At 38.5% G+C, this 23,987-nt stretch overlaps 2 protein-coding genes and 1 long non-coding RNA gene across 9 annotated transcripts in view; 1 reads left to right on the forward strand and 2 right to left on the reverse strand.

Annotated features, from left to right (window-relative positions):
- Window positions 1-11,278, reverse strand: part of NEK5 (NIMA related kinase 5) — a 23,891-nt gene extending 12,613 nt beyond the window's left edge. Inside the window, exons 1-8 of one of the 7 annotated variants that reach the window (XM_021376865.1) lie at window positions 10,772-10,903; window positions 8,615-8,755; window positions 7,140-7,236; window positions 5,176-5,273; window positions 3,555-3,638; window positions 3,377-3,447; window positions 1,935-2,021; window positions 1,077-1,131 (exon numbers count right to left, since the gene is read on the reverse strand). In XM_021376865.1, the coding sequence (XP_021232540.1) occupies window positions 1,077-1,131; window positions 1,935-2,021; window positions 3,377-3,447; window positions 3,555-3,638; window positions 5,176-5,273; window positions 7,140-7,236; window positions 8,615-8,731 (609 nt within the window). In that variant the 5' untranslated portion in view covers window positions 8,732-8,755; window positions 10,772-10,903. Of the gene's footprint in view, window positions 1-1,076; window positions 1,132-1,934; window positions 2,022-3,376; window positions 3,448-3,554; window positions 3,639-5,175; window positions 5,274-7,139; window positions 7,237-7,883; window positions 8,215-8,614; window positions 8,756-10,464; window positions 11,036-11,217 lie in introns of those variants that run through there. The other 6 variants (XM_021376876.1, XM_021376894.1, XM_021376855.1 and 3 more) reach the window with 6 other exon arrangements.
- On the forward strand, window positions 10,951-23,923 carry LOC110388112. Its single transcript, XR_002432787.1, has 4 exons — window positions 10,951-11,035; window positions 22,700-22,781; window positions 22,999-23,158; window positions 23,838-23,923. It is a non-coding gene; the product is annotated as an uncharacterized LOC110388112 (long non-coding RNA).
- On the reverse strand, window positions 11,345-23,845 carry LOC110388079 (serine/threonine-protein kinase Nek3-like). The gene is made up of 15 exons (XM_021376940.1): window positions 23,671-23,845; window positions 22,680-22,773; window positions 21,890-21,987; window positions 20,743-20,826; window positions 20,025-20,092; window positions 19,824-19,910; window positions 18,296-18,350; window positions 16,780-16,980; window positions 16,351-16,420; window positions 15,595-15,638; window positions 14,586-14,688; window positions 14,047-14,193; window positions 13,344-13,478; window positions 12,460-12,586; window positions 11,345-11,525 (listed from the first exon to the last, which is right to left on the reverse strand). Exons 1-15 carry the CDS (start codon window positions 23,785-23,787, stop codon window positions 11,459-11,461), a joined length of 1,497 nt encoding a protein of 498 aa, XP_021232615.1. The 5' UTR covers window positions 23,788-23,845; the 3' UTR covers window positions 11,345-11,458.

Consider the following 23,987-nt stretch of genomic DNA (forward strand, 5'->3'; position numbering starts at 1 on the left):
TCCAACTTCAAAACCTCAGTTCACACAACTTATCCTCTGTGTTCTGCGTTCTCAGGAAACAAGGTACAACCAGATTTTTCACCACTGATGCAACACAGCTGACTCAATCTTCTCTGTTCAGAAGATCTCTTACCAAGTGAACACCAGTCCACCTTCAGGACCTTAGACAGGCGAATCTAGTTTTGAAAGCAACAACTTTCTAAAATTACCATTTTATTTACTTGGATATTTTGAGGGTGTTATAACCAAAATTTGCTAAATGCACTTGCATTTGCTATCTACATCAGCATCTAGTTCCTGCTTTCAAATTAGAAAATGGGCAGCATTATAAAACAAAACAGCTAATATCCATAATAAGTAATAGTATTATGAAATCTGGAATTTTCCAGTGGCAGTATCCCCTTGATCTCAGCTCAGCATAACTGCCCTCCCTGTCAATGCTGTTCTGCCATGTCAAAGCCCTGGTAATCTTCCACTGGGCCCAGAATTCTGATCTTTTTCCTGTTGTTAGGATTAGACTCTGCTATGTTCATTTCTACACATAATATTCATAGGCCAAGGATTACGTGAGGCTCAGATAATGCTCAAGACAGCACAGCTTCCTGAAGATGCTATTTGAGTTATCTTTTTACATGGATGTGCTTCCAAACAAAATAAGCCCTTTAAGAAAATGCTTCTGAGGACTTAAAATGCTTTCTGGGGAAATATGGGTTTCAAATTCTTCAGCAAGTATAGACTGGTATTTTCAAATAGCAATGAACAACATTACATGTCTAAAGCCTAAGCTTGCAATTTAGCTTTAATTCTTTCCATCTGCCTGCCTTTTGAAAAAGCATAATACTTATTAAAGAGTAAATATATGCTTTACATACATACATATATAAGTTCTAGAAATACAACATAATATATTGTATTTTGGTATGCACAAAACAGATACCATACAAAAAATTAAACACCGGCAGTCATGCTTTAATAAGAATTCTAATAGTCTATTAATACCATTATTACTACAAATTTTCCAGGCTCTCCACTTTCTTTTTAATAATACGATACTGATCTAATTATAAGGTACTTACAGGATGCTTTAGTGCACATAGCTCATACAGCACACAGCCAAGAGACCAAATATCTCTGTGAATAAAAGGAATTAAAGTTTTGAGAAAAGCCAATAATATTTATTTACATGTAATCAGTACTTCTTTTCAGCTCTCAAATGTATAGAATCATAGAATCATAAAATGGCTTGGGTTGGAAGGGACCTCAAGGATCATCAAGTTCACAAAACCTTTGTGGCAGGCAGAGTTGCCAGTATAGGCACAGATCCATTCTCTTCCTTCCGCTCAGATGGCAGTCTTCAATTGGGAGGACTGAGGAGAATACCACCTGCACTCCTGATCCTTTCATCATCTTACCAAGGGATGTAAAGCATTTTTTGATATTTTTTAATTTCCTGGTCGTAGTCTCATGCAACCTAGCTTAAAAGACCAGGAGGGGATAGCAGTCAGCTGGCTTTATCATACCTGATATCCTCTTCTTGATGTCCTGAATGCGGGCCCCCATCAGGCAGCAAACTTCTCTAGAGAAGTTATCTGGGCTGCAGATTTACTAGCGTTATTCTCAGACATCAGGATTGGTGCAACTTTTGTTTCTTCTTAAAATGCATTGAAAATAAAACCTCAAATCTTTTAATCGTAGCACCAATGTTTCTACGGTACCTAACAAGGTACTATCCTTATCATTGGAAAAGGCACATGATATAAACTATATCTGCTTAATATTCCTAGCAAGATGGAAGAGCAAAGCTATCTCTAGCTAATACATGTGAAATTCCTGGTGTCCTGCAGAAATACTAATAAACAACAACATTACGAAAATAAGTTCTCTTGTGACTGCACACCCTCCTGCACAAGCATTCAGAGAAAACAGAGACTTACGTTTTATTGTTATATGGTCGATTTTCACAGATCTCTGGTGACAGATAATAGGGGGTCCCTACACAGGTAGAGGCAAACTCCATAGTACTAATGAAACACAACAAACAACAAGGCTTATACACTGAAAAATCTGTAAGCAATTGAATTAGACACCATGGGGCACATTGTATCTACTCTCAACGCTGAGCAATAGCTTAATGGAACACTCTAAGAAAAGCAGAAGTACTTCTCAATTCTCTGTAAAAATCACCAACTATTTTAATACAGTGTTCACAATTTCAAGAGAAAGCACAAGAATTCTCTTTTCCCCACATTTCACCAGCATTGTAATCAATATTTTCAAGGAGTTATTATCATTAGCACAGAAATTTGAAAACTGTCAACCACACACCAAAATATTAGAAGCCTCTGACATACTCATTCAAGTAAGAATATTGTAAGTGATAGTCAGTCATGTAAGCAAGACAAAGTGGAAGAAGGAAGTGTTGTCCAGAAACTAAAGCAGAAATATGTGAATTCTATTTTCACCTTTGCTGCTGACTTGTTATGTAGGTATAGCCAAATAACACCACTTGGATTAATTTCACTTGCTTTTAGATATCTACTCTGTAGATGCCATCAAGAGTCACTGGGAAGCCAGTAGGTACTCATCGAGTGTGATTCCTCCTACTCTACACTAGGTATCAATAAAAGTTGGAAGTGACACCCTTTAGAGAGAATATGAAGTCTGAGTACCAGAGGTGCCAAGGACACTGAACTTTAAATAAAAGTATTGGACACTATCTGGCAGTTGGAGGTGGAGAATGGAGATGCCTTTGTATATCACAGATGAAGGGGAGAAAAGAGACTGAGAAATTGAATTCACTTGTTATACAAGAAAACGTTCTATCAAGCTCCAATATTGTTGTCCCTATAGTCCCTGATGCCTATTCAATACTCCAGTTCTGGAGTTTACTTCCTACCCACTGTGTAGGACTAGTGCTTAAAGCAGGTATCCTCAGAACACTTCTGAAGGTAGGCATTTTCTGCACTAGTATTTTGCATGTGAAGAATTGAGGTTTGACAGCAGGTATGTGCTTCAAAAAGGGACACATCACAAAGGTACTAGTGCTGGTGGAGACTGCAGCTAAAATAATGGCATGATATATCCCTGGGGATGAGCAGGCTTAGATCAAGATACTATTAAAATAAATTCATCCAATATACTCCAACTCTCATCAAGATTTCCCAGCTCTGACATACCACAAACCTTCAAGGCTATGTAGGCTTCTCTACTCTACATAATATAGGGTGGGGAACAGGAAAATGAGAAAAAATACAGTGACAGACTCTTCATATTCTAGACCAAGCACAATTCACAGACAATTTGCATATCCAGGTTGCATTCTAAACATTCAAAAATAGTCATATTTGCTGTAGATCGTATACTAAAAGGTACTTACTCGTTCAACTGCCTTGCTATGCCGAAGTCTCCAAGCTTTGCTACCTTTCCATTACTGCTAAGAAAAATGTTCTGAAAAAAAAGAAGAAAGTGATATGCAAAAATGAAACACAGCAGAGCTTCTTGAGCATATTTTTCACAAGATAAAATCACTCCTTTTCCCGTTTCACTTCTACTACCTGTGACTTTATGTCTCTGTGTAAAATCTTCCTGTCATGAATATGCTTCAAGCCCAGGGAGATCTGTACAAACCAACTCAAAATCTGCAGTAAAAGATAAATGGACAGATATCTGTAAATTTGTATGGCTGACATATACACAACAAAGATAACAAAGTCTAAAATACGTAAAGATGATATAAAATAGAAAGAAATAATATTTTTAAATGACTAAAATTAATGCCATAGACTTTGCCTTTCTTTTTTCAGAGCTCTCAAGAGATGGATATAAATACCTGCTACCACTTGCTTTAACGCAGTCAAGTTTTCATTGACCAGACAATTACTTGAGCATGGACTGAATAATCATGTCAAAGGAGAGTAAGAACACTAGATCTTTATTTAGAAATGAGTTATTAACAACAACAACAACTAGGACAGAATTGGGTGGTGTCTTCCTAATCCTCAGCAGTGGATGCCGTACCATGCAGTTATAATATTTGTAATTGTACCAAATGTGGTCTGGAGAAAAAGAAACAGAGGATGCAGGTCTGAAATGTGGTTAAAAAACAGAGCTATGAAGGAACTTGGTTGTTAAGTAATCACACAGGTTTATCCTTAACCCCAGATAGTTCTTAAGAATATATTTAACTTCGGATATACAAGGGTTTTATTGAATAAGAGCCACTGGATTTAATTCAGAAACAAAAGTAAGACTTGCTTGCATGTTTCTCTCTGTAGGAAAATTGAAGGTCATCCATATGACTTTAATTCAGTTTATATAATCTTTTTTCTAGTAATGCTTCCTGTTACGCAGATGATTCCTCGAGTAGAGCTGATTCAATAAATACATAAATACCACACTAAAGCAAGAAGTAATGTCATAACATTTAGAGTAAATTTCTGCCAACAGATTAGATATGCCTGTCTAGCATTTAGACAAGTTTTCATTGTAACTGCAAAAGTGGAAGATTACATGTGATTAAATAATACGTTTGATATACGAAGTTCAATTTATAAACAGATTTCCCTCAGAACACTTAAAGCTAGTTAAAAGATCAAGGAATAAGTTAAGAAGTAGTGAGAACTTCTGTTTCTGTGGGTTGCAATACCTCTCAAGTGTATGTATTTACAAATTAAAATATACATGAACATGCTCCAATAGCAACCAGAATTCTAGCCTTGTTTCTCTGAGTTGGTTTAACAATTTAAATGGCACCAGAAACTACTGATCCAAATAAAATGAATGTTGAGATTTACCATTGATTTCAGTACAAAGCAGGATATGTTAGGATGCAAATCACACAAGAATTAAGAACTTACATATAATATTTCCCCTCATAACTCCAAAACACCTTTTGAAATAAACCTGGCTGAGCAGGTGTACTACTTATATAAATTGAATGTGCCTTCACGATGTAAGGAGCAAAGGGAAGAAGTATAAAACTGGCATCAAAATACTGTTAATAAACTCATATAAGATCTTAAAATAGTGTAAAAAGCAAACTCTAAACTCCCCTAAAAATAATCAAAGAAATGTTCAGTTTTTGAAACAGTTCATAACAGAAACCATTGCTAGGACAGGACAATTCAAACAACATTTAACATAATGTGTCCTTTGCTCTAAGATAACTTGTTTCACCTGGTCCTCCTCAAACAGTACTCCATGCTGCATATTTATCCTCTTCATTAAATCTCCACCATCACAGTATTCCATGACAATATACAGCTTGTTCTCTTCTGAAAGGACAAGTATATTTTTCTCCTTTATTACTCATTAATACAGCAATAAATTATTTATATTTTATACAGTCTTTCTATTGAGAGGGTGTACTCAATCCTCTACCTACTCCTCCATTTCAAAGTGTAACTGATAAAAAATTGATACCTCCAATGCCACCTAATGCAAAAGTAAGAAAGATGTGAAAACTGATTTAAATGGAGATTCACCAGTATGTTAAATACATGAGATAGACCTCAAGAGACCACATGAATAGAAAGAATCTAGATGTTCTTACAGCTAATGCTAATTCCCCAATAATAAGTATACAGTCAGTGTTAGGGAAAAGGCTAAAAGCAGTCCAATAGCATAAATAAACACCAGATGCTATTTACTACAGAAACTCACCCTGTTCTTATTTTTCTGGAGTCCAGAAGACTACCAGATTAGCATGTCCCCTGAAATATTTATAATCATGATCACATAAAACAATTTGAACAGAAGCAGTAACTACAGCATTCATTCCATAAGGCATTCCTTATGACAGATGTCAGCAGGAAAAATAAATATAGGGAGTTAGCTTGTATGAAGAACAGCCTTCCTTCCATTTCTTTCAGTCCTGAATAATTCTGTATCAACTCTGACTTTATAAAGCATTCCTTCCCTCACAATATGAAAACACAACTGTATGGAGAAACTGCATTAAAATCAGGGATGGACATATACAGTAATTATGAATAATTGTGAATTGTGAGTAATCATGAGCTTACTGTTGACACTGAAAAGATTCCTATCTTAGTCAGTACCCAACAGTAACGTAATGCCACAGGTCCTGGACTGTTGGCAGGCCTTTACCTTTGTCGCAACTCAAAGCCTCATCCTAGTCTTTTTTAGAAACAGGTACCCATCTCCAAACAAAAATTCAAGAGAGGACATTCTTCTTCGGGGCTACCAGTTCTCTTCTTATAGTGAACTCAGAAAATCCTAGAATAACTTGAGCCAGGGAAGCTTCACTTCCCCCAGCCCAAATTTCCAGCTCTAAAAGGAACATCAAGATGCAAACCTTTGTTGCTTCTAGTGTCTACCTCAAAAGGGAAGGGCCCAAAGGAAATCTGGGCCCTTATTTGTTTCCATTCCCAAGCAATAGCTGTAAACCACAGACAGCTAGCGCTGACTGTAAGCCCTGTGCACCCAAGATCTGGCAACTGTTCAACACACTCCCAAACCTCACCCTGTGTTAGCCCCTCACAGCCCCAGTTCTCTCCCTAGACCTGGGAGCTTGTGAGATTGTGGATCCTAACAAGTCCCAACCCCACTTTGATGTCTCACGCAGAGTGTGCAGTAAGTTCCACCTGAAACATACATTAACTGCACGCTCCCTATGGACACCAGCCTTCACCTTTTCTTCAAAGGCCCTCCAAAATCCAGCATCAAACTCTGTCCGAAAGCCACTCTGCTCCCTCTTTCTGCCCCAAATTCCAAGTCAAAACTTTTCTGCAAGTTAGTGATACCTCAAAATGTGGTTCAAGTCAAAGGCCCACAGGACCTATTTCCTGCAATATTCAAAAGCTCTCTTATTCTCTTGAAGCTCCTGGGAAAGCCTGACAGAACTTTGGACCTCTGCTGAAGGTCAAGATTAAAGTTCAACTGAAGCAATGCAGAGACCCCAGGATCTAGCATTAGTTCTTTAGGTCCCACCCACCCAGTGAAGAGATAAATTGGTAATTAAACCTGACACCTTGCGTTCATTTTTAGGAGCTGAGGCTAGTCCCTACTGATAAGTAACGTGCTGGGGCCAGGCTTCATGTTGGTCAATAAGAACAAGCTAGGCTTTGCTGCCTTTCACTTCTATAGTCACAAATAAAACAAAAATGTTAAAAGTAAACCTTGCAAAGAAGCATAGAAGGTTACTATATTTGCATGCTTCATCTTGGCCAGAAGAACAACTTCTTTCTGAGAGGCTTCTTTTTCTTTCACAGGCATCTACAAAGAATTAAGAAACTATATGCTAGCAGTGATATACTTAACTCTTTCCAAAAATAGTTAATTAGTGTCAAACCATTACTACCAATACAGAAAGACTATGACAAGGTGATGCAGAAATATTATAAAACACGATGTACGTACAATATGAAATACCCATTTGCAGTATATGTTTGGAAATACACTGGAACATTATCAAAGTGAAATCAAATTATGACATTTTTCAAACAGGCAAATGTATAGCTTTAAACTTTTTACACAAATGCTATTACTAAGTTGATGACTAAACTCAAAAGTTAAACTTTCTCTATATACTTGAAGAATAAAGGTCTTGGTGACTCTGTACTCTTAATAAGGGTGATTTCAAGAGAATAAAGCAAAAAAAGAAGTCCTCTGTTTTACAACTGTTATGAGTTCTTGCAACACTTGCAAAATCTTTACCCTGTTACAGCAAATAGAAGACGTATATTTGGTTGTGATCGCATTTTATCAATATAATTCCTTAAAAACTCATGCTTCAGAGTATACTGATTCTATTAAAATGTCCTATTTTATTTATAAAAATAAGTTTCCTATTCTCATTCTTAAGAAACAAATTTGAAATGTAATCCTTAAAGATTGAAAGGTCAGAAGGCGAAAAGACATACACTTAAAAGGCACAGGGACATGGCTTGTTCAACTGCCTGTCTTTCTGGAACTAGATATAGGAGGGCATTACTCTGATACCTGAGCTAGCCACCCTAACCTGCCCTTACAGTCCACAGAAAGAAACATGGCACTTCTATGACCCAATTCACCTCAGTCTAGAACAGAATTCTCAAACACAACAAACAGCATCCTTGTTCTCCTAGAGCAGGCCTGAGCCCAACCATGTAGCTGAGATGACAGCTACAGAATGGACATTTTGAGTTAGATGAGATGAATCAAGCTGCCACACACAATAAATGAGAATTGGAAGGACTCTGCTGTAAATTACTCGTGTCTGAAAACATGGATGTGGAAGAAAACAAAAAGGAAACGGAAAAGGTTATAGAAATGTATCACAAAATTGTGCCTTGTTAATTCATTAGCAATGTTTCATTGTAGCTGAATCATCTGCTATAAAACTTAAATCAGGTACTGTAACACTTAGTAGATAAGGCTTTGAAAAGAAAAAAAGCAGTGAAAAATGAAGTGTTAATACCAAAATACATATTTACTCTATCTTTGAAAAATCACTAAACTGAAAGTTAAAGAGTACAGACTCTGAAAAGTTTAACTCTACATATCAAGATACATCTACAAATACAAGACTTCACCCAAGTACATTTCCTAGCAGAAAGCAATCATCACAAATTGGTAAATAACTATCGTTATCATCCAGGTTTTGTTGTTTTACCTTAGTTAAATCAATCTCTTTGATAACACATTGCTCATTATCCACTTTTTCTCTTGCCAAGAAAATCTTGCCGAAAGATCCTTCTCCAATTTTTTTAAGGATTTCATATCTATCCATGAAGTCTTTGTCTTAAAGCAGTAGCTAAAAAAAACCAAATACTCAAGTTAGCACTGCACGTAGTCAGTGCTGTAACATCTGAGTTTGGACTGCCAAAATAGAGACTGTCTTAGAACTTTTTGCACATTTCTGTCATATTTTTATTACTGCTGCTGATGCTTCCTCAAACTGCTAGCTCCTGGAATTCTGCATTATTGCGGACCTGTATTTTCAATAAGCATCAAATTAAGGAAAGCTTGATACACAGAATCATAGAATCATTAGGGCTGGAAAAGACCACTAAGGTCATCTAGTCCAACTGTCATCTCATCCCCACCATGCCCAATGACCATGTCCCTCAGTGCCATATCCACATGTTTCCTGAACACCCTCAGCGATGGAGACTCCACCAACTCCCAAGGCAGCCAATGCATCACCACATCACCACTCTTTCTGAGAAGAAATTCTTCCTAATATCCAACCTGAATCCGCCCTGGTGCAACTTAAGGCTTATTGCTAGTTACATGAGAGAAGAGACTGACTCCCACCTTGCTACAATCTCCTTTCAGGCAGCTGAAGAGAGAGATAAGGTCTCCCCTGAGCCTCCTTTTCTCCATACTAAACAGTCCCAGTTCCCTCAGCTGCTCCCCAGAAGACTTGTGTTTCAGACCCTTCACAGCCTCACTGCCCTTCTCTGGACATGCTCTACAGCCTCAATATATTTCTTGTAGTGAAGGGTCCAAAACTGAACACAGTACTCAGAGGGTAGATTTAGAGTAGATATTAGGAAGAAATTCTTGACTGTGAGGGTGGTGAGACACTGGAACAGATTGCCTGGAGAAGTTGTGGATGCCCTTCCCTGGAGGCAATCAAGGCCAGGCTGGATGGGACTTCGAGCAATCAGGTCTAGAGGGAGGTCTCCCTGCCTATAGTAGGGGGTTGGAACTAGGCGATCTTAAAGGTTCCTGCCAACCCAAACTGTTCTATGATTCTATGATTCTCCTTGAGGTGCGGCCTCACTGGAGCTGAATACAGAGAGACGATCACCTCCCTGCTCCTGCTGGCTGCACTATTTCTGATACAAGCCAGGATGCCACTGGCCTTCTTGGCCACCTGGGCACACTGCTGGCTCATGTTCAGCCAGCTGTCAACCAATGCCCCCAGATACTTTTCCTCCAGACAGCCTTCCAGCCATTCTGCCCCAAGCCTGTACTGTTGCCTGGGGTTGATGTGGCCGCAGTGCAGGACCCGGCACTTGGTCTTGTTGAGCTTCATCCTATTGGCCTCAGCCCAGCTAACTAGCCTGTCCCGATCCCTCTGTAGGGCCTTACTACCCTCAAGCAGATTGACATTTCCTCCCAACTTGGTGTCATCTGCAAACTTATTGAGAGTGTACGCAATCATCTCATCCAAGTCACCAATAAAGATATTAAACAGGGCCAGCAACACGCTCCTAGTACAAACTAAAATTAAAACAAATAAATAAATAGAGGCAGCAAAAAGTACTATGTAAGATGGATGATTTGGGACTTTGACGTTATTCAGAAGTTACCAGTACTGCACTCTTGTTCTTTTATGGGCAAAATAAACACAAAACACACTTTTTCTTGATTTAGCTTATAGCCCTGGCAGTGGTGGCCAAGGGTATTTGCTACCCATGAGCAAGGAAGTTTACACAGCTAATAGACACACATGCCTTAAAGCTGTATTTATTAGTTGGACTAAGAGTTACCAAGGGAGGTTTGCACACATACTGCATTGTTCCTGTCAGGAAGAACAGGCAGCTCCCTTGGCCTGTGGGGCCCTCATACCCACTCGTGCTGCTTCCCACTCCCCCCAGGGGCCATCTCTCCGCAGAAAGCGGCCCCAGGCAGGCACTGATGGCAGCTCCCTGCCGGAGGCACCAGCCAGGGGGAGGCAGCTCGTCGGACATAGTTCCCCCACCGCTCCCTCCCGCCCGCTGTGGCGCCGTCGTCATGGCGACGGGGCGCGCCGAGCCATCACCCCTAGCCGGGACCTGTCCCCGCCGCCCGGCTCGGCCCGACCGGGGGACCACGGTACCTGCGTGCGCCCAGCCGCCTCCGGAACCCCACGGCCAGGAGGAGGAGGAGGAGGAGAAAGTGGAGGAGAAGATTTCCGGGTCGGCCTGGAGCCGCGAGCAGTGCCCTCGGAGCGGCTTTGGGTTGGAAGAGCTGACAGTACACATAACGCTTTCACAGCAGAAGTTTGTCTCCCTATCAACATCGGAAAATTAGTACTTATTTATTAACAAATGAGCTTACTTCCACGCATGCATATGGCATCTATAAAATTCTGGTCACAGAGGTAATTAAAGCTCTAAGTTATTGTCAGAAGATTAATGACTGCGTGAACTAAGCCTCAGCAGAGCTACATGTTTTCCATAACGTGCTCACCAGACAAGAGCAGTTATTCCTGCTGCGCCATATTGTGAAAGACCTCTAAGCTCATCCAGTCCAACCACCAACCATCCCACCATGCCCACTCACCATGTCCCTCAGTGCCACATCCACATGGTTCTTGAACACCTCCAGGGACAGCGACTCCACCACCTCCCTGGGCTAAATTATGCAATTCTCCCTCCGTTCGGAGATACAGAAAACTTGCACGCTCACAATTTTTTGACTGAGGTGATTTTATTAATAACTACAACTATTAGTAACAACAGATTGGATTATAGATAATGGCGACTGACTTTCGTTTCTGTAGAAAAAATCCAAATTCAAGTTTTCAGTCACTCTGTTTCAATACCGTTTCCAGTTCTGACACCCAGTCTGGGTCATCTTCCTCGAAGTCCCTAAAAATAGATTTCAAAATGTTATTTTGCAAAGCAAAATAATACAACTTCATAAATCTTTATCTGCTTTATTTTTTTTTCTAAAATTACACTCTCACTAGGAGAAATTCTGTTAAAACATCAACACAAGAGACTTATTTCCTGTACTTCTGTGATTAAGGAACCAGTAGGGGCTCACTTTTGAATTTACCCAAATAAGTTTTATCAGATGCAAAGACAAACGCACACACCAAGAGACCGTGTATGTGTTGATATGAAGGGCTTGCAGCTGGCCTGCAGCAGCACATCCCTGCCTGAGCAGGTCATCTCCAAGTGCCACCAAAATAAACAATGACATACGCTAAGATTTTGAGATTCCAAGAACATCCCATCCCAAATACACACACACGTGTAAAATATAATATTGTTCTTCAGAAAGTGTTAACGTATTTTGCTTTTCCAAAACAGGAACATAAACAGAAGTTTAAAAGTTTCTACAAATGTATTTCAATAAGTAGGTGCAAAAGTGACTTCACTGCACTATGCATGAAGGAGCATGAAGAAGAATACACCAATGCAGCAAACATACTACTAGGAAGTGGTATTGCTGTTGATTATCTGATTTCAAGGTCAGAGTACAACAATGCCTCATGTAAGAAAAAGGGTTTGCGCATTACTGTGGATCTAATTTCATCTCCTCCTTTTTGCAAAGTCACCAGCAAAAATAATCTGCTAATAACAAGCAACTTGCTTAATCTCAACACCATAATTAACTATAAATATAGCAAAGAAAGTATTTAAGATATCAAATGCTACTAAATTCTAGTATCACTGTGTAAGAGAAAAATTAATTTAGATGCTGAGAAAAATACTGTTTTTCTTTTTTTTAGAGGAATACTTTTTTAATTGCTTTACGGAAACAAAGCAAAAATACAAGGATATAATTTGGACTTACGTATCATCTTCATCAGATCTAGGCTCAAGTCTCTCCAAATCTGTGACAATATCTTCATGTTCCCCATCTAGTTCATCAGATGCTTCAGTTTCATCAGAAAGTGGACCTCTAAACATATTTTCAGAAGCTTTGAAAGCATAAACCAAAACTGTTAATTTTAGAACAAAATTATTAAAAATGTAAGTGCAACTATAGTTTTCTAGTATGTCTCTAGATCTTTGCAGATTCCACTACAAGTTGTTACCTATTTTAAGAAGAGAGGTAAGCTAGTAACATAAGGTTGGATATCAGGAAAAAGTTCTTCACCAGAGAGTGGTGGGCACAGAACAGGCTCCCCAGGGCAGTGGTCACAGCCCCAAGCTGCAAGGAGTTCAAGGAGCAGCACTCTCACACATACTGTCTGATTTTTGGGTGGTCCTGTGTGGAGCCAGGAGTTGGACTCAGTGGTCCTTGTGGGTCCCTTCCAACTTGGGATCTTCTATGATTCTTTAACTGAAGACCAAGTATTTACACCTGCAGCAATGCATATCCACAGCCTACAGTTACCTTCTGCCATCCTACTATCCCCTCTTCAAAACAGAGCAGTACTGACTCAGTAGAAGTGGACTCCCCGATGAGGCTACAGGCTAATTACTCCATCTTAACAACTCATATATTATGCCACTTTGCAGGGTGGACACTTCTTCAAGTGAAACTCTTCCATAGATGTAGTGAAGATGTACAGTCACTTAGAAATTCTCAGTTGGATTTTTTTTTAAGTTCACATTTAATTTGGTAAACGTTTTTTTTGTTTAACAAAATCTACGTTGTTCATGTCTGTTGTGACATGAACACTAACACACAATCTCTATACGCAGGGCCTCTTAATAAACATAGGAATTTACCTGGTTTATAAATTGTGTATGTTTTAAACGCTAAGCTGACATCTGCGTTACTGAGGATGTTCATCAGGGTTTGAGGAGTTTCCTTGGCCCACTGCTTACGAGGCTTATTTTCACTGTAGTTTATAACAGAGCCATCTAGGTATAAAATCATTATTAAATACTATTACTCGTATGAAATTGCACTAGCAACATGAATTGCAAAGATCATAGTTAAGAGAAAAATAAAGGAAGAAAAGTTGTAGTGCACAGCACCATACTGGTCTCTCACAGTGCACTTGTGCTGACGACATAAAGAGAGAAGAAAGAAAATGAGAGCAGGTACATCTCAACAACTCAATTCTGCAGCAAATGAATTTTGCACAATATCCTCAGTGTCACTCATGTCACACTGTATTAAGAGGAGGGTTGGTAGCATAATTTCTTAGCAATAATTTTAATTTTAGGGTTGCTACTGTTATTTGTGGTTTTCGTTACTCTTCAGAATGCTCCCGTCTCCCAAGACCAGTAAGAAATGGTTAGTCTCAAATGCATCTTTTCTCTTCAGCATGGTGGACTTCTTGAGTGCTTCTTAACAGAATATTTCAAAATGATTTTTACATCATTTTAAAGATTTCCTGTGAAGTTTAGGCTTTTAAAATCTGTATATAAGCACTGATATTATTTGAATTAAAAATGGGTAAAAACGCATTTAATTAAATCTTACTTTTATTCTCTTCAGATGTAAAACTGGAAGAAAGCAAGGAAGCATTTTCCAGGACATCCACTACAGTACTGCATGTTCTCTTCTCCCATTGTCTCCTATGGGGATGGGTCAAATCAGTAATTCCTGAGAGGACTTCCGAAGTTTCTTCTGTAATTACAACAATAACAACAAAAGATGATAACCAGCAGACAACTCATTGTTTGCTGTCCATTCAAACTATCACTAAGCCTTCAGCATTTCATATTTGATTCTATGGGTACAAATCTTAACTTAGAAAAGGGATGTAGAATAACCCCATGAAGTCCATTTACTCCATACTGTACGTTTTCAAACAGTTATTTCTTAATACTTTGGCCAAGGCTTTTTTTTTAAACTTCGGATGAGCAGTAAGAATCAATACAATTAGAAAGCAACAGACAGTGGCATGGTTTTATGTAGATGCAGGCTTGGATGCTCCACCTGTTTAAATGTCTGGATCAACAACATTTAATATCACTAGTTAGAAGGCAATTCATAGGACTTAAAACTGTAAAACTTACCCTCTTCATCCTTTTTCCTTTGTTCTCTTGTGCATTGATTCAAGTCCTTAGTAATATTTTCACTTGCCAACCTGGTACACATGCTACTTTCTTCCTTTCTTTGCTTTAAAAGAATAAGGACCGTGTTAATCATTATCTTTGTTGCCCAGAGAAACAAAGCAGTAATATTAATGCGGTGTTAAGTATTATAGTTTTACCACAAGATGGCTGGCCTAAGGATCTGAAAACTAAACCGCAGACACCATGAAGGCAGTGGCAACTGCAATTGCACACTGCATTTATTACTACACTACATTTCACACTGTATGTTCTTTTCTTGACAATCTCCATTTTCAAGGCTAACCATGAACACAGTTACTTGATGCAATTTGTGGGTTATTTTTTTCTTTACATTTGAAAGCAGAAGTAATATAAAGATACATGAGTCCCATTCCCTGAGAAAACAAGCTGGACCCAAATACGAAACTCTCAGATTGACAAGTCTATTAAAAGGAAAAAAAATTGAGCCCTACTGGCAACGTGTTTTGAAAAATATACTCAATATAGCTGGGACAGACTGTGCTACAATCTACTCAGAATTGATTTCTTGGTCACTTGTTGCTTAATTCTCCTCACCTAAAATCTCACATTGGTGCTAAAACCTAGTCAGAATGATATCCAGACTGGATTGTTTCTACAGCAGACTGTTCAAAATGTGTCCCTAAAGCAAAGAAAAAGCATGATTTTATGCAGTAACTTAGAACTCAGAAAAAGCGAGATTATTATTATTTTTTTTTACCTAACTATAATGAAATCCACTTTGGAACTGAACTAAATGTGGAAAACATCAAAATGTTACGAAGGTATGAAACTGCAGTTGAACTCTGCAATTTGAATGCAAATCATAGCTGGCATAGTAGACTGGTCTACAGTTTAGCATGCTAAGAGTTTCCAAAATGGTATTTTTCTCTAATACAGAACATTCTAAATTGACAAAATATAAATAGTGTATTTATATTTGAACACCTACCTTACTTTCTTTCTTATTTGAGCTTCCACCAGCTGCAGCACTACCTGATACATTAAGGGACAGATTCAAGAGTTAATGCCTTTGGCAAACACCTGTAGCAAATGGTATTTGAGAGGCACGACATCATTGCCACCGAACCAAGTGATGAAAATTACTTCACACTCCTGTCAAAGTATCTCACTCTCAACACAGAATCCCTCTACATTAAGCTCTTCTGAACCTTTCTGCAGTAAAATGCAACTGCTTGTGCTGCAGTTGTATATAAACTTGAGTGTCATTAAATGTATTTGGTGTAGTGAAATTTATGCAGAAGATAAAATCCAAAATATTCTATAAAAACCGAATAACAAAAATAACATGCTTCACCCTATTCTGGGAAAGAAAGTCCCATCACATTTAAAACAGATACAACAGCAAAAACTTTTGCTCATTTTAAAATTAACAAGCTTAATCCTAGCACAAGTCTAAGACTTAAAATCTTTTACTGTAGCTTTGCACTGTGTTTCTGACAGAAGGAAGGTGATGATGCACAGCACTCAGCTATGCGCAATTACAAGTCTTCTAACATGAAACCTCATGATGGAATGTAACATACACTGGTCAAGCATTTTCCATACAAGTTCAGGAATATTAAACTTTGAAATAATTAAAAATTGATTTGAGCACATAACTTTAAATTTTTACAGCTGTATTTCAGATCTTACAATTCCTAGTCACTTTATCAATCCTATATCAAGAAAAACATTGCTAACTTACCTTTTGGTCTTATTGCAGTGCCTTCACATTTCCTGCTTTCCTTTAATACTTGCTTGAATTCTTCTGTCACCTGGAAGTGTACGTACAAATGCTAGTCCTGTAAGATTTTAATCTTTCTCAAGCTACTGTATACGGCATTTGTTAGAAATAGACTTACTATACAGAAGTATTGTTACAGTTAACAATGCCTAATTTTAGCAGCATGTCAATACTCAATAGTTAATGTCAGTACTCAACTTTTCTTCTTAAAACCCTTCAGAAAAATTGTTTTTCTGAGACATCTACAAATATATTGATAGCTTTTAATGTAGGACCTACACAACACTACATTTCATATTGTTATACACTACCAAATAACAAAAGTAATTGATTCAGTGTCTGACACGTAGATATTATTGTTCAAATCCAGAGACAAAGACTATACTGTACCTCAGAAGGCAAACAATTTTTGATAAGTTTGGTTAAGCAACCTCTTGCAAGAATAGTAGTCGCTGACGGACGATTCTTTGGATTTCTCTTAAACATCTGTTTTATTAAGTAATGGAGTTCATAGGAATAGTGAGATGGTAGGGGACTGTAGGATCCTTTGCATATCTTCAGGATTAGATGTTTCCAGCTATTGGCTTGAAACTGCATTGAAAATAAATGAACATCAGAGCATGCAGTGTAAGTGTAAAGTATAAAATAAACTGATGTCATTTAAGAGCAACTTTATTATATAATAATCATGGTATGCATCTATGTAGACTCCCTATAGCCACACTAATTTGGCTCCTGATTTGGGAATTTCAGCCTGTAATTCAGAGGTGTGGAATTATGACTCCGAGTGAATACATCAGAAAATATTTTACATTTTACAGAGCTATTAAATAGGCATTTATTTATGCTAACAATTAAATAGACGTAATTTCCTGAGAATTAAAACTTCATAGATATGTAACATTTCATCACTGCTAAAAAGGGAAGGATACTCCGCTCCTTAAGCACTGCCTTAATAGCTGTGACACTGCCAAAGCCCTGCCAAAGACCTACTTAGGGTAACACACACCTGTGCATGTGTCCTCATCACTCATTCACCTGCAGTATAAACTTCTAAACTAATAGCAGCTGCAAGGAATCTTTTCCTGATAGAAAGGATTTCAAAGAATAGTACTACCTTGATGAATGAAACTGCTGCTTATAAAACAAAACAAGACAAAATTACCTGAGGTGAGGATGATCTCACTTCCTTGCCAAAAAACATATCTTGCTAAGGCTTCTAGTGTTAGCCGTGTGTCCATATACAGAAGCCAGAGGAGGTTAACACATAGGGAGCATAGCATCAAACACATGAAATCCAGTGTCCCAGAAATGACAGACATGCAGAACCATATATCCAGCTTCCCTCTGTCCCAGTAGGAGAACAGTGCTTGGACAGTGACTTGATTAACAGAATAAGCAAGGAGGTCTATCAGACACTGATGTGAGTTACCAAACTGCTCATTTCTTTAATTTCGCAATAGTTGCATACAATATATGCACGTGTCCTCGCCTCCATCTTCTGTGATCAGCTTGATCCTATACAATGCAATGCTTGTTTCAACATCCCAACAGATACCTTGATTCAGTGTGGCACCCACTGGGCTTCTTAATAAGTCCCAAATCACCTCACTGATAGTGGGGAAAACCAAGCAAGCAAGAAAAAGTAATTGTTTTTGAGCAATTTAGAAGACTGGGCATTTCGTAGAAGGGTTCAGTAGGCCATGAACTGCTGAAACACGGAAGGAAAGGAATGGAGGAGAAGTGGGAAGGGTGGAGCAGTACTACTACCCTGTTTCAGAAGGAGCAGCAGCAAACACTTCAGTCAAAAACGTAGTTCTCCACGAATCCATCAATGTATAGCTAACTACTGATTAAAATTTAAGGAGTTTCAGAACTGTTCTAATATCAATATAGCCATACTTACCGGATGTTTAAGAGTGCACAGCTCATACAGAATGCATCCCAGAGACCATATATCACTGCAGGCATAGAGAAAGATAAGAGAAATTGAGACAGAAATTAGAATTTAATAGCAAATAAAATAGTCTAGTAAAAGTGAAATTCACTATGTGTATGTAACTGAATTGAATAAACTAAAATAAATGTAAGTAATTATAAAAGTCAATACAGTAACGTGCTTGGCCTCTCCAGTGGAAAGGATCTTCAGCAGCCTTCCACTATCTGAAGGGGGCCTAGAGGAAAGCTGGGGAGGGGCCTTTTTATAAAAGGCATGTAGCAACAGGACAAGGGGAAATGGTTTTAAACTGGAGAGTAGACTGAAGAGTGTAGATTTAGACTAGATATTAGGAAGAAATTATTGACTGTGAGGGTGGTGAGACACTGGAACAGGTTGCCCAGTGAGGTTGTGGATGCCCCCCTCCCTGGAAGCATTCAAGGCCAGGCTGGATGGGGCTTTGAGCAACCTGGTCTAGTTGGAGTTGACTCTGCATACAGCAGGTGGTTGGAACTACATGATCTTAGAGGTCCCTTCCAACGCAAACCACTCTATGATTCTACAATTCTTGCTTATTTTAACCTACCCTGAAGTAAGTAAGGATGATGTCATACAATTGTTCTTGGCTTCTTATTCCCAGAATGTCTCCTAAGCAATTTGTTCCAGCAATATTTATACCGTTCTGCACTGCAAAGCCTTTGTGCTCCATGGCCCTAAATATCAAATGGCAGCCACACAGCCCTAATTCTGAGATCTGCCAATGAACATTCTCCGACTGGGAAAAAAATCATGGTTATTTTTCACAGAAAGCAAGTACTGATACCTGCAAAAGATGTGACTTGACACTATTCTTGCAAAAGTAGCAGAAAAATCTGAAGCGCTATAAAGCTCTCCTCTATGCTGTGAAAATGAGTCACTTTGCAAATCAGATTCAGGTACAACTAGGGTTGCAGAACAGAACTAGGAGAAGGAATATAAAATAGCTCTGTAATATGAAGTCTGTGAGGAAGCTGTGAACAACATGCTATCAGGTAGCTCACAGAAGTTCTTGCATAAGGACTAGAATAGCTGGACTCAGTAAATCTAAGAGTCATCAGTTCTGTAGCCATTATCCCTACATTATGAAGACAGGCAAGAACAGCTTAAAAAATAAAACAAGCCAAGAGAAACAAACAAATATGTATGTGTATGTGCACATAAATACACGTATTTGTGTTTGTATGTACCTTATTTACTCTTACAAATGCACAAAGAGGTCTGGACAGTTTGTAAATATCTTGCCTCTCATTTAGAAGTTCAGTTTTTGAACTTCTAAAATTGAGGATATTATACTTACCTAAATAAAGAGGAATTTAGGCCTTTGCACCTAAGCCCTCCTACCCCAGAAATTACCCCTTTCTCAATTCCATACCAAACACAGATCAACCACAAAGTCAGATAACAATAAAAAGACATATATCAGTCAGGTATCATCGGTGACCACTGAAAAGAGGAATACCTTTTGTTGTTGTATGGCATGCTTTCCCATATCTCAGGAGGTACATAATAAGGAGTTCCCACGTATGTGCAGGCGTATGACACTGGGCTATAGAAATGACAAAGAAAAGCCACATGAAATGTAATGCTTCACATTTTGTACTACTTATGTATTGTAAAATAAAACTCAACACCACTGAGATCAGTGGAAATATCCACATACTGTGCAAGAAGTCGTGCAGATCCAAAATCTCCCAATTTTACTTTTCCATTTTGAGTGAGAAAGACATTCTGCATTTCAAGAGAAGAATAGATTTATACGCTTAAATAATTTTTAGGAAATGCTTCTGCAGTTTGTATATACAAAAAAGACATTGACAATCACTTCTGATATTTTGCATCTTCTTTTACTTGCTTAACCTAATGCTTCTAGGAAAAAAAAAGTTAAGAACTATGTTTTGTTTAAAGGCAAGTGGAATAGCCATATGGGCCCAAAGTCTCAGCATCAGTAGCAGAGAAAGAATCAGACCTCAGAAATGCCTTCACCTCAGCACTGTACTCAAAGCACTAAGGGCATGCTTCTGAATTTCTATCTTTTTGCTAGAAAATAGTAAGAAAGAAAAAATGAGAGGTAAGATATTTACAAACTGTTTACTCCATACGCCTTTTTCCACGCTCCTATTGCTGTTCTAAATTATCTGCAATCTGCCACAAGCACTTGGTGCTATCACCAGTGTGGCTATGAAGGATATAATTATATTTAGATGATGTTTAAGACCACAAGGTTCCATACACTCAATAATTTCATCTACTTAATATTCTTTAGCTCCAGTGAAAAAAAAAAAAACAGCATGTAGCAGTAGCAGGAAATTATGACAGAGAGCTGAACATCTGCATGCAGAAGAGTTTGTAAGTGGCAAAAAAAAATTTGCTTTGTTCACCTTGGATTTGATATCCCTGTGCAATACACGCTTATCGTGAATGTGCTTCACACCCAGGCACATCTGCACAAACCAGCAAAGGATCTGAAAAAAGTAATGAAGAGTTATAATGGTTCAATACTGTAGGTAAGGTTTCCTTCAATAACAGATTTTTAAAAAAAAAGCACAAAAAAAAGCACGTTTACAACACCTAGGAGTTACAAGTAACTCCAGCATAATGGCCTCCAGTTTCCACAAAAAACTGAATTCTTTAAAATAAAAGCATATTTTAACAAGGCAGAAAGACTGCTGTGTCTAGAAAAACAAATAACACATAACAATCATGAAGCTAGGGAGTCAGTACAGGTCATTTTATGAGCGTGCTCATTAAAATTTCACAGCAAATAAGCAGAATAAAAACACTTGCAATGAGATAATATATTGTCTCTAAAGTGAATTGTATTATTTTAAATGTAAAAGTAATAGTCTTAGGGATGTTTGGACAATCGAAGTATGACATTAGTTGAGGATTCTGGTCTTTTCATGTTAATGAAGACGATGCTTCTAAGTGGCAGGAAGTGGTTTGCAATCACAACAACATAACTCTGAACTTTCTCCTAAATAATTTTACAGCTTCAGTGATAAAAGGAGTTAATGCACACTGGTTGCTTCAAATTTTTAACTTATGCATAATATTTTATTTAGTCTCTTGGCTAATTTCAATTATCTCCGCAGAGTACTTTATTTACTTTTCATTTGCAGTACCTCTTACTGTGCTTTAAACTGACTAGTCTGTATTCAGTTCTTACTTAATTGCATACATTTACGCATTCAAATCCGTGTTTTTCACACTGTCCACACATTTCTCAGATGCAAACAGCAATTTATTTCTTATTTCTTTTACAGTCCAGTACTTGTTCTGCTGGAAATTATCAAAGAAACAATGCTTCTATTCTCTCTGTGGGTTGATGAGTTGATGGTTGGAGTACATGATCTTAGCTGTCTTTTCCAACCTTCATGATTCTATAAGCATTTTACCTCATTTAATGTAGCTTAAGGTGTTTGTATATCAGTGAATTGTTTTATGTGACATAATGTACTTCTTAATGTACTTCAGTTTACATGAAGGATTCCAAGGTCCTTGTTTCAAAAATATGTATTTTCTTACCGTGTCTTCAGGGAACAACTTTCCTCTTTGATGTTTAATCTTTTGCATTAGATCTCCATCATCACAATACTCCATCACTATATACAGGTGTCCATCAGCTAAATTTCAGGCAATTTAACAATAATTAGTAATTTAATGAACAGAATAGATGTATTACTGTTACTATAGAAGTCCAACTACATGCTAAAAATGTGATCTTCATACCATAGGAGTATGAAACTTTAAATAAAACTTTAAAATTAAACTTAAAAAGAAAACCTTTACTGTGTTCAGTTTTGGGCCCCTCGCTACAAGAAAGACATTGAGGACCTGGAACGTGTTCAGAGAAGAGCAACAGAGCTGCTAAAGGGTCTGGAGCACAAATCTTATGAGGAGTGGCAGAGGGAACTGGGATTGTTCAGTCTCAGTTCTCAGGGGACAACTTCTGCTCTCCATAACTCCCTGAAAGGAGGTTGTGGCGAGGTGGAGGTCGGCCTCTTCTCCCACATAACTAGTGATAGGACTATAAGTAATGGCCTCAAGTTGCACCAAGGGAGGTTCAGGTGGGATATTAGGTAATGTTTCTTCTCTGAAGGAGTGATCAGGTGCTGGAATGGGCTGCCCAGGGAGGTGGTGGAGTCATCATCCCTGGAGGTGTTCAAGAAACATTTGGATGTTGTACTGACAGACATGGTTTAGTGGGGACATAATGGCAATACGTGGACGATTGGACTGGATGATCTTCAAGGTCTTTTCGAACCTTTGTGATTCAATGATTCTAAATACACATATTTTAAATTTTTATATTTACCTTCAAATGATTCTTTATAGGCGACAACATTTGGATGTTTCATTTTAGACAAAAGAATTGCTTCCTTCCTAGAGTTCTCTACATCAGATGAAGACTGAAAATGTAAGTACATTTATATAAAGGTCACTCTAACACATTTTCATATATGCATGTGACATATCTCATTTTTCTTAAGAATTGTTGCTTTATTCAGATATTTTAAGAAGTCCTTTAGAAACTTGAAAAACATCTTTTTTAATATAAGGTTTATTACCAATTGCAGACTTCTTCCTGGATATATTGCTAGTTCAGTTAATGATTTTCTATTTTAACTGCGTAGAGCTATGCAACAACAAATGAGCACACGCTGACTTTGGAACAGCTGACAACTGGACTGCACAAACTCAGTATAAAACCAAGTGCCGAAGTATTAGCTTCAACCTCAAGAAAGCCAGAGCCTCCCATTTTGTGATTTTTTTAATTAGCTACATGCAGTGCAGGTAACCTGAATAACTGATTTTCAGCAATAATATAAGGCTGATTTCCCCATTAGATATTACAGATGAAATCTAGATACTAAGCAAAGTTGACAGGAATCCAGTCAACCATATTAGAGAAGTTCTCCACTTTGAGGGCAGTGAGGCCCTGGCACAGGCTGCCCAGAGAAGCTGTGGGTGCCCCATCCCTGGAGGCACTCAAGGCCAGGTTGGATGGGGCCCTGGGCAGCCTGAGCTGCTAGGAGAGACTGCCCACGACAGGGGGTTAGGACTGGGTGGGCTTTAAGGTCCCTTCCAACCCAAGCCATTCTGTGATGTTATGATCCTATAAACACATGCTCTCTGAAACAGATCAGATTTTTCTATTATTATGCATATTGAATAAGTTATTTAGTATCTATGCACCATGTAGATGCCTAATAAATTGAACTCTCAGCAAAGGTGTTCAGTTCCAAGACTACACTGAGAATTATGTATATAAGTGGAAGGGAGGGAGATGTGCACGTAACACTTACCATAGGAAGCCTAATTTCCTTCATGGCATACTTCTGGTCACTGACTTTGTGCTGAACTAAGAGAGCTCTCCCGAAGGACCCCTCTCCCAGTACTTTCAGTACTTTGTATTCTTCCATTCTTTACAAACCGAGGTTCAAGGCTTCTCTTCGCACGTTCCCTTTCACAGGATCACCTTCTGAAGCCGAGGCCCCGAAGCCGCTTCCCGCGGCAGCAGGGCTCCCACCAGACCTCCCCCAGAGCGGCGAGCAGCAGGACTCTGCGGAACGGCCCCAGCAGGCCCAGCGCTCGGCCTCCGAATGAAGACCACCTCAAGGCG

This window comes from Numida meleagris, chromosome 1 (genome assembly GCF_002078875.1).
Source record: "Numida meleagris isolate 19003 breed g44 Domestic line chromosome 1, NumMel1.0, whole genome shotgun sequence".
NCBI lineage: Eukaryota > Metazoa > Chordata > Aves > Galliformes > Numididae > Numida > Numida meleagris.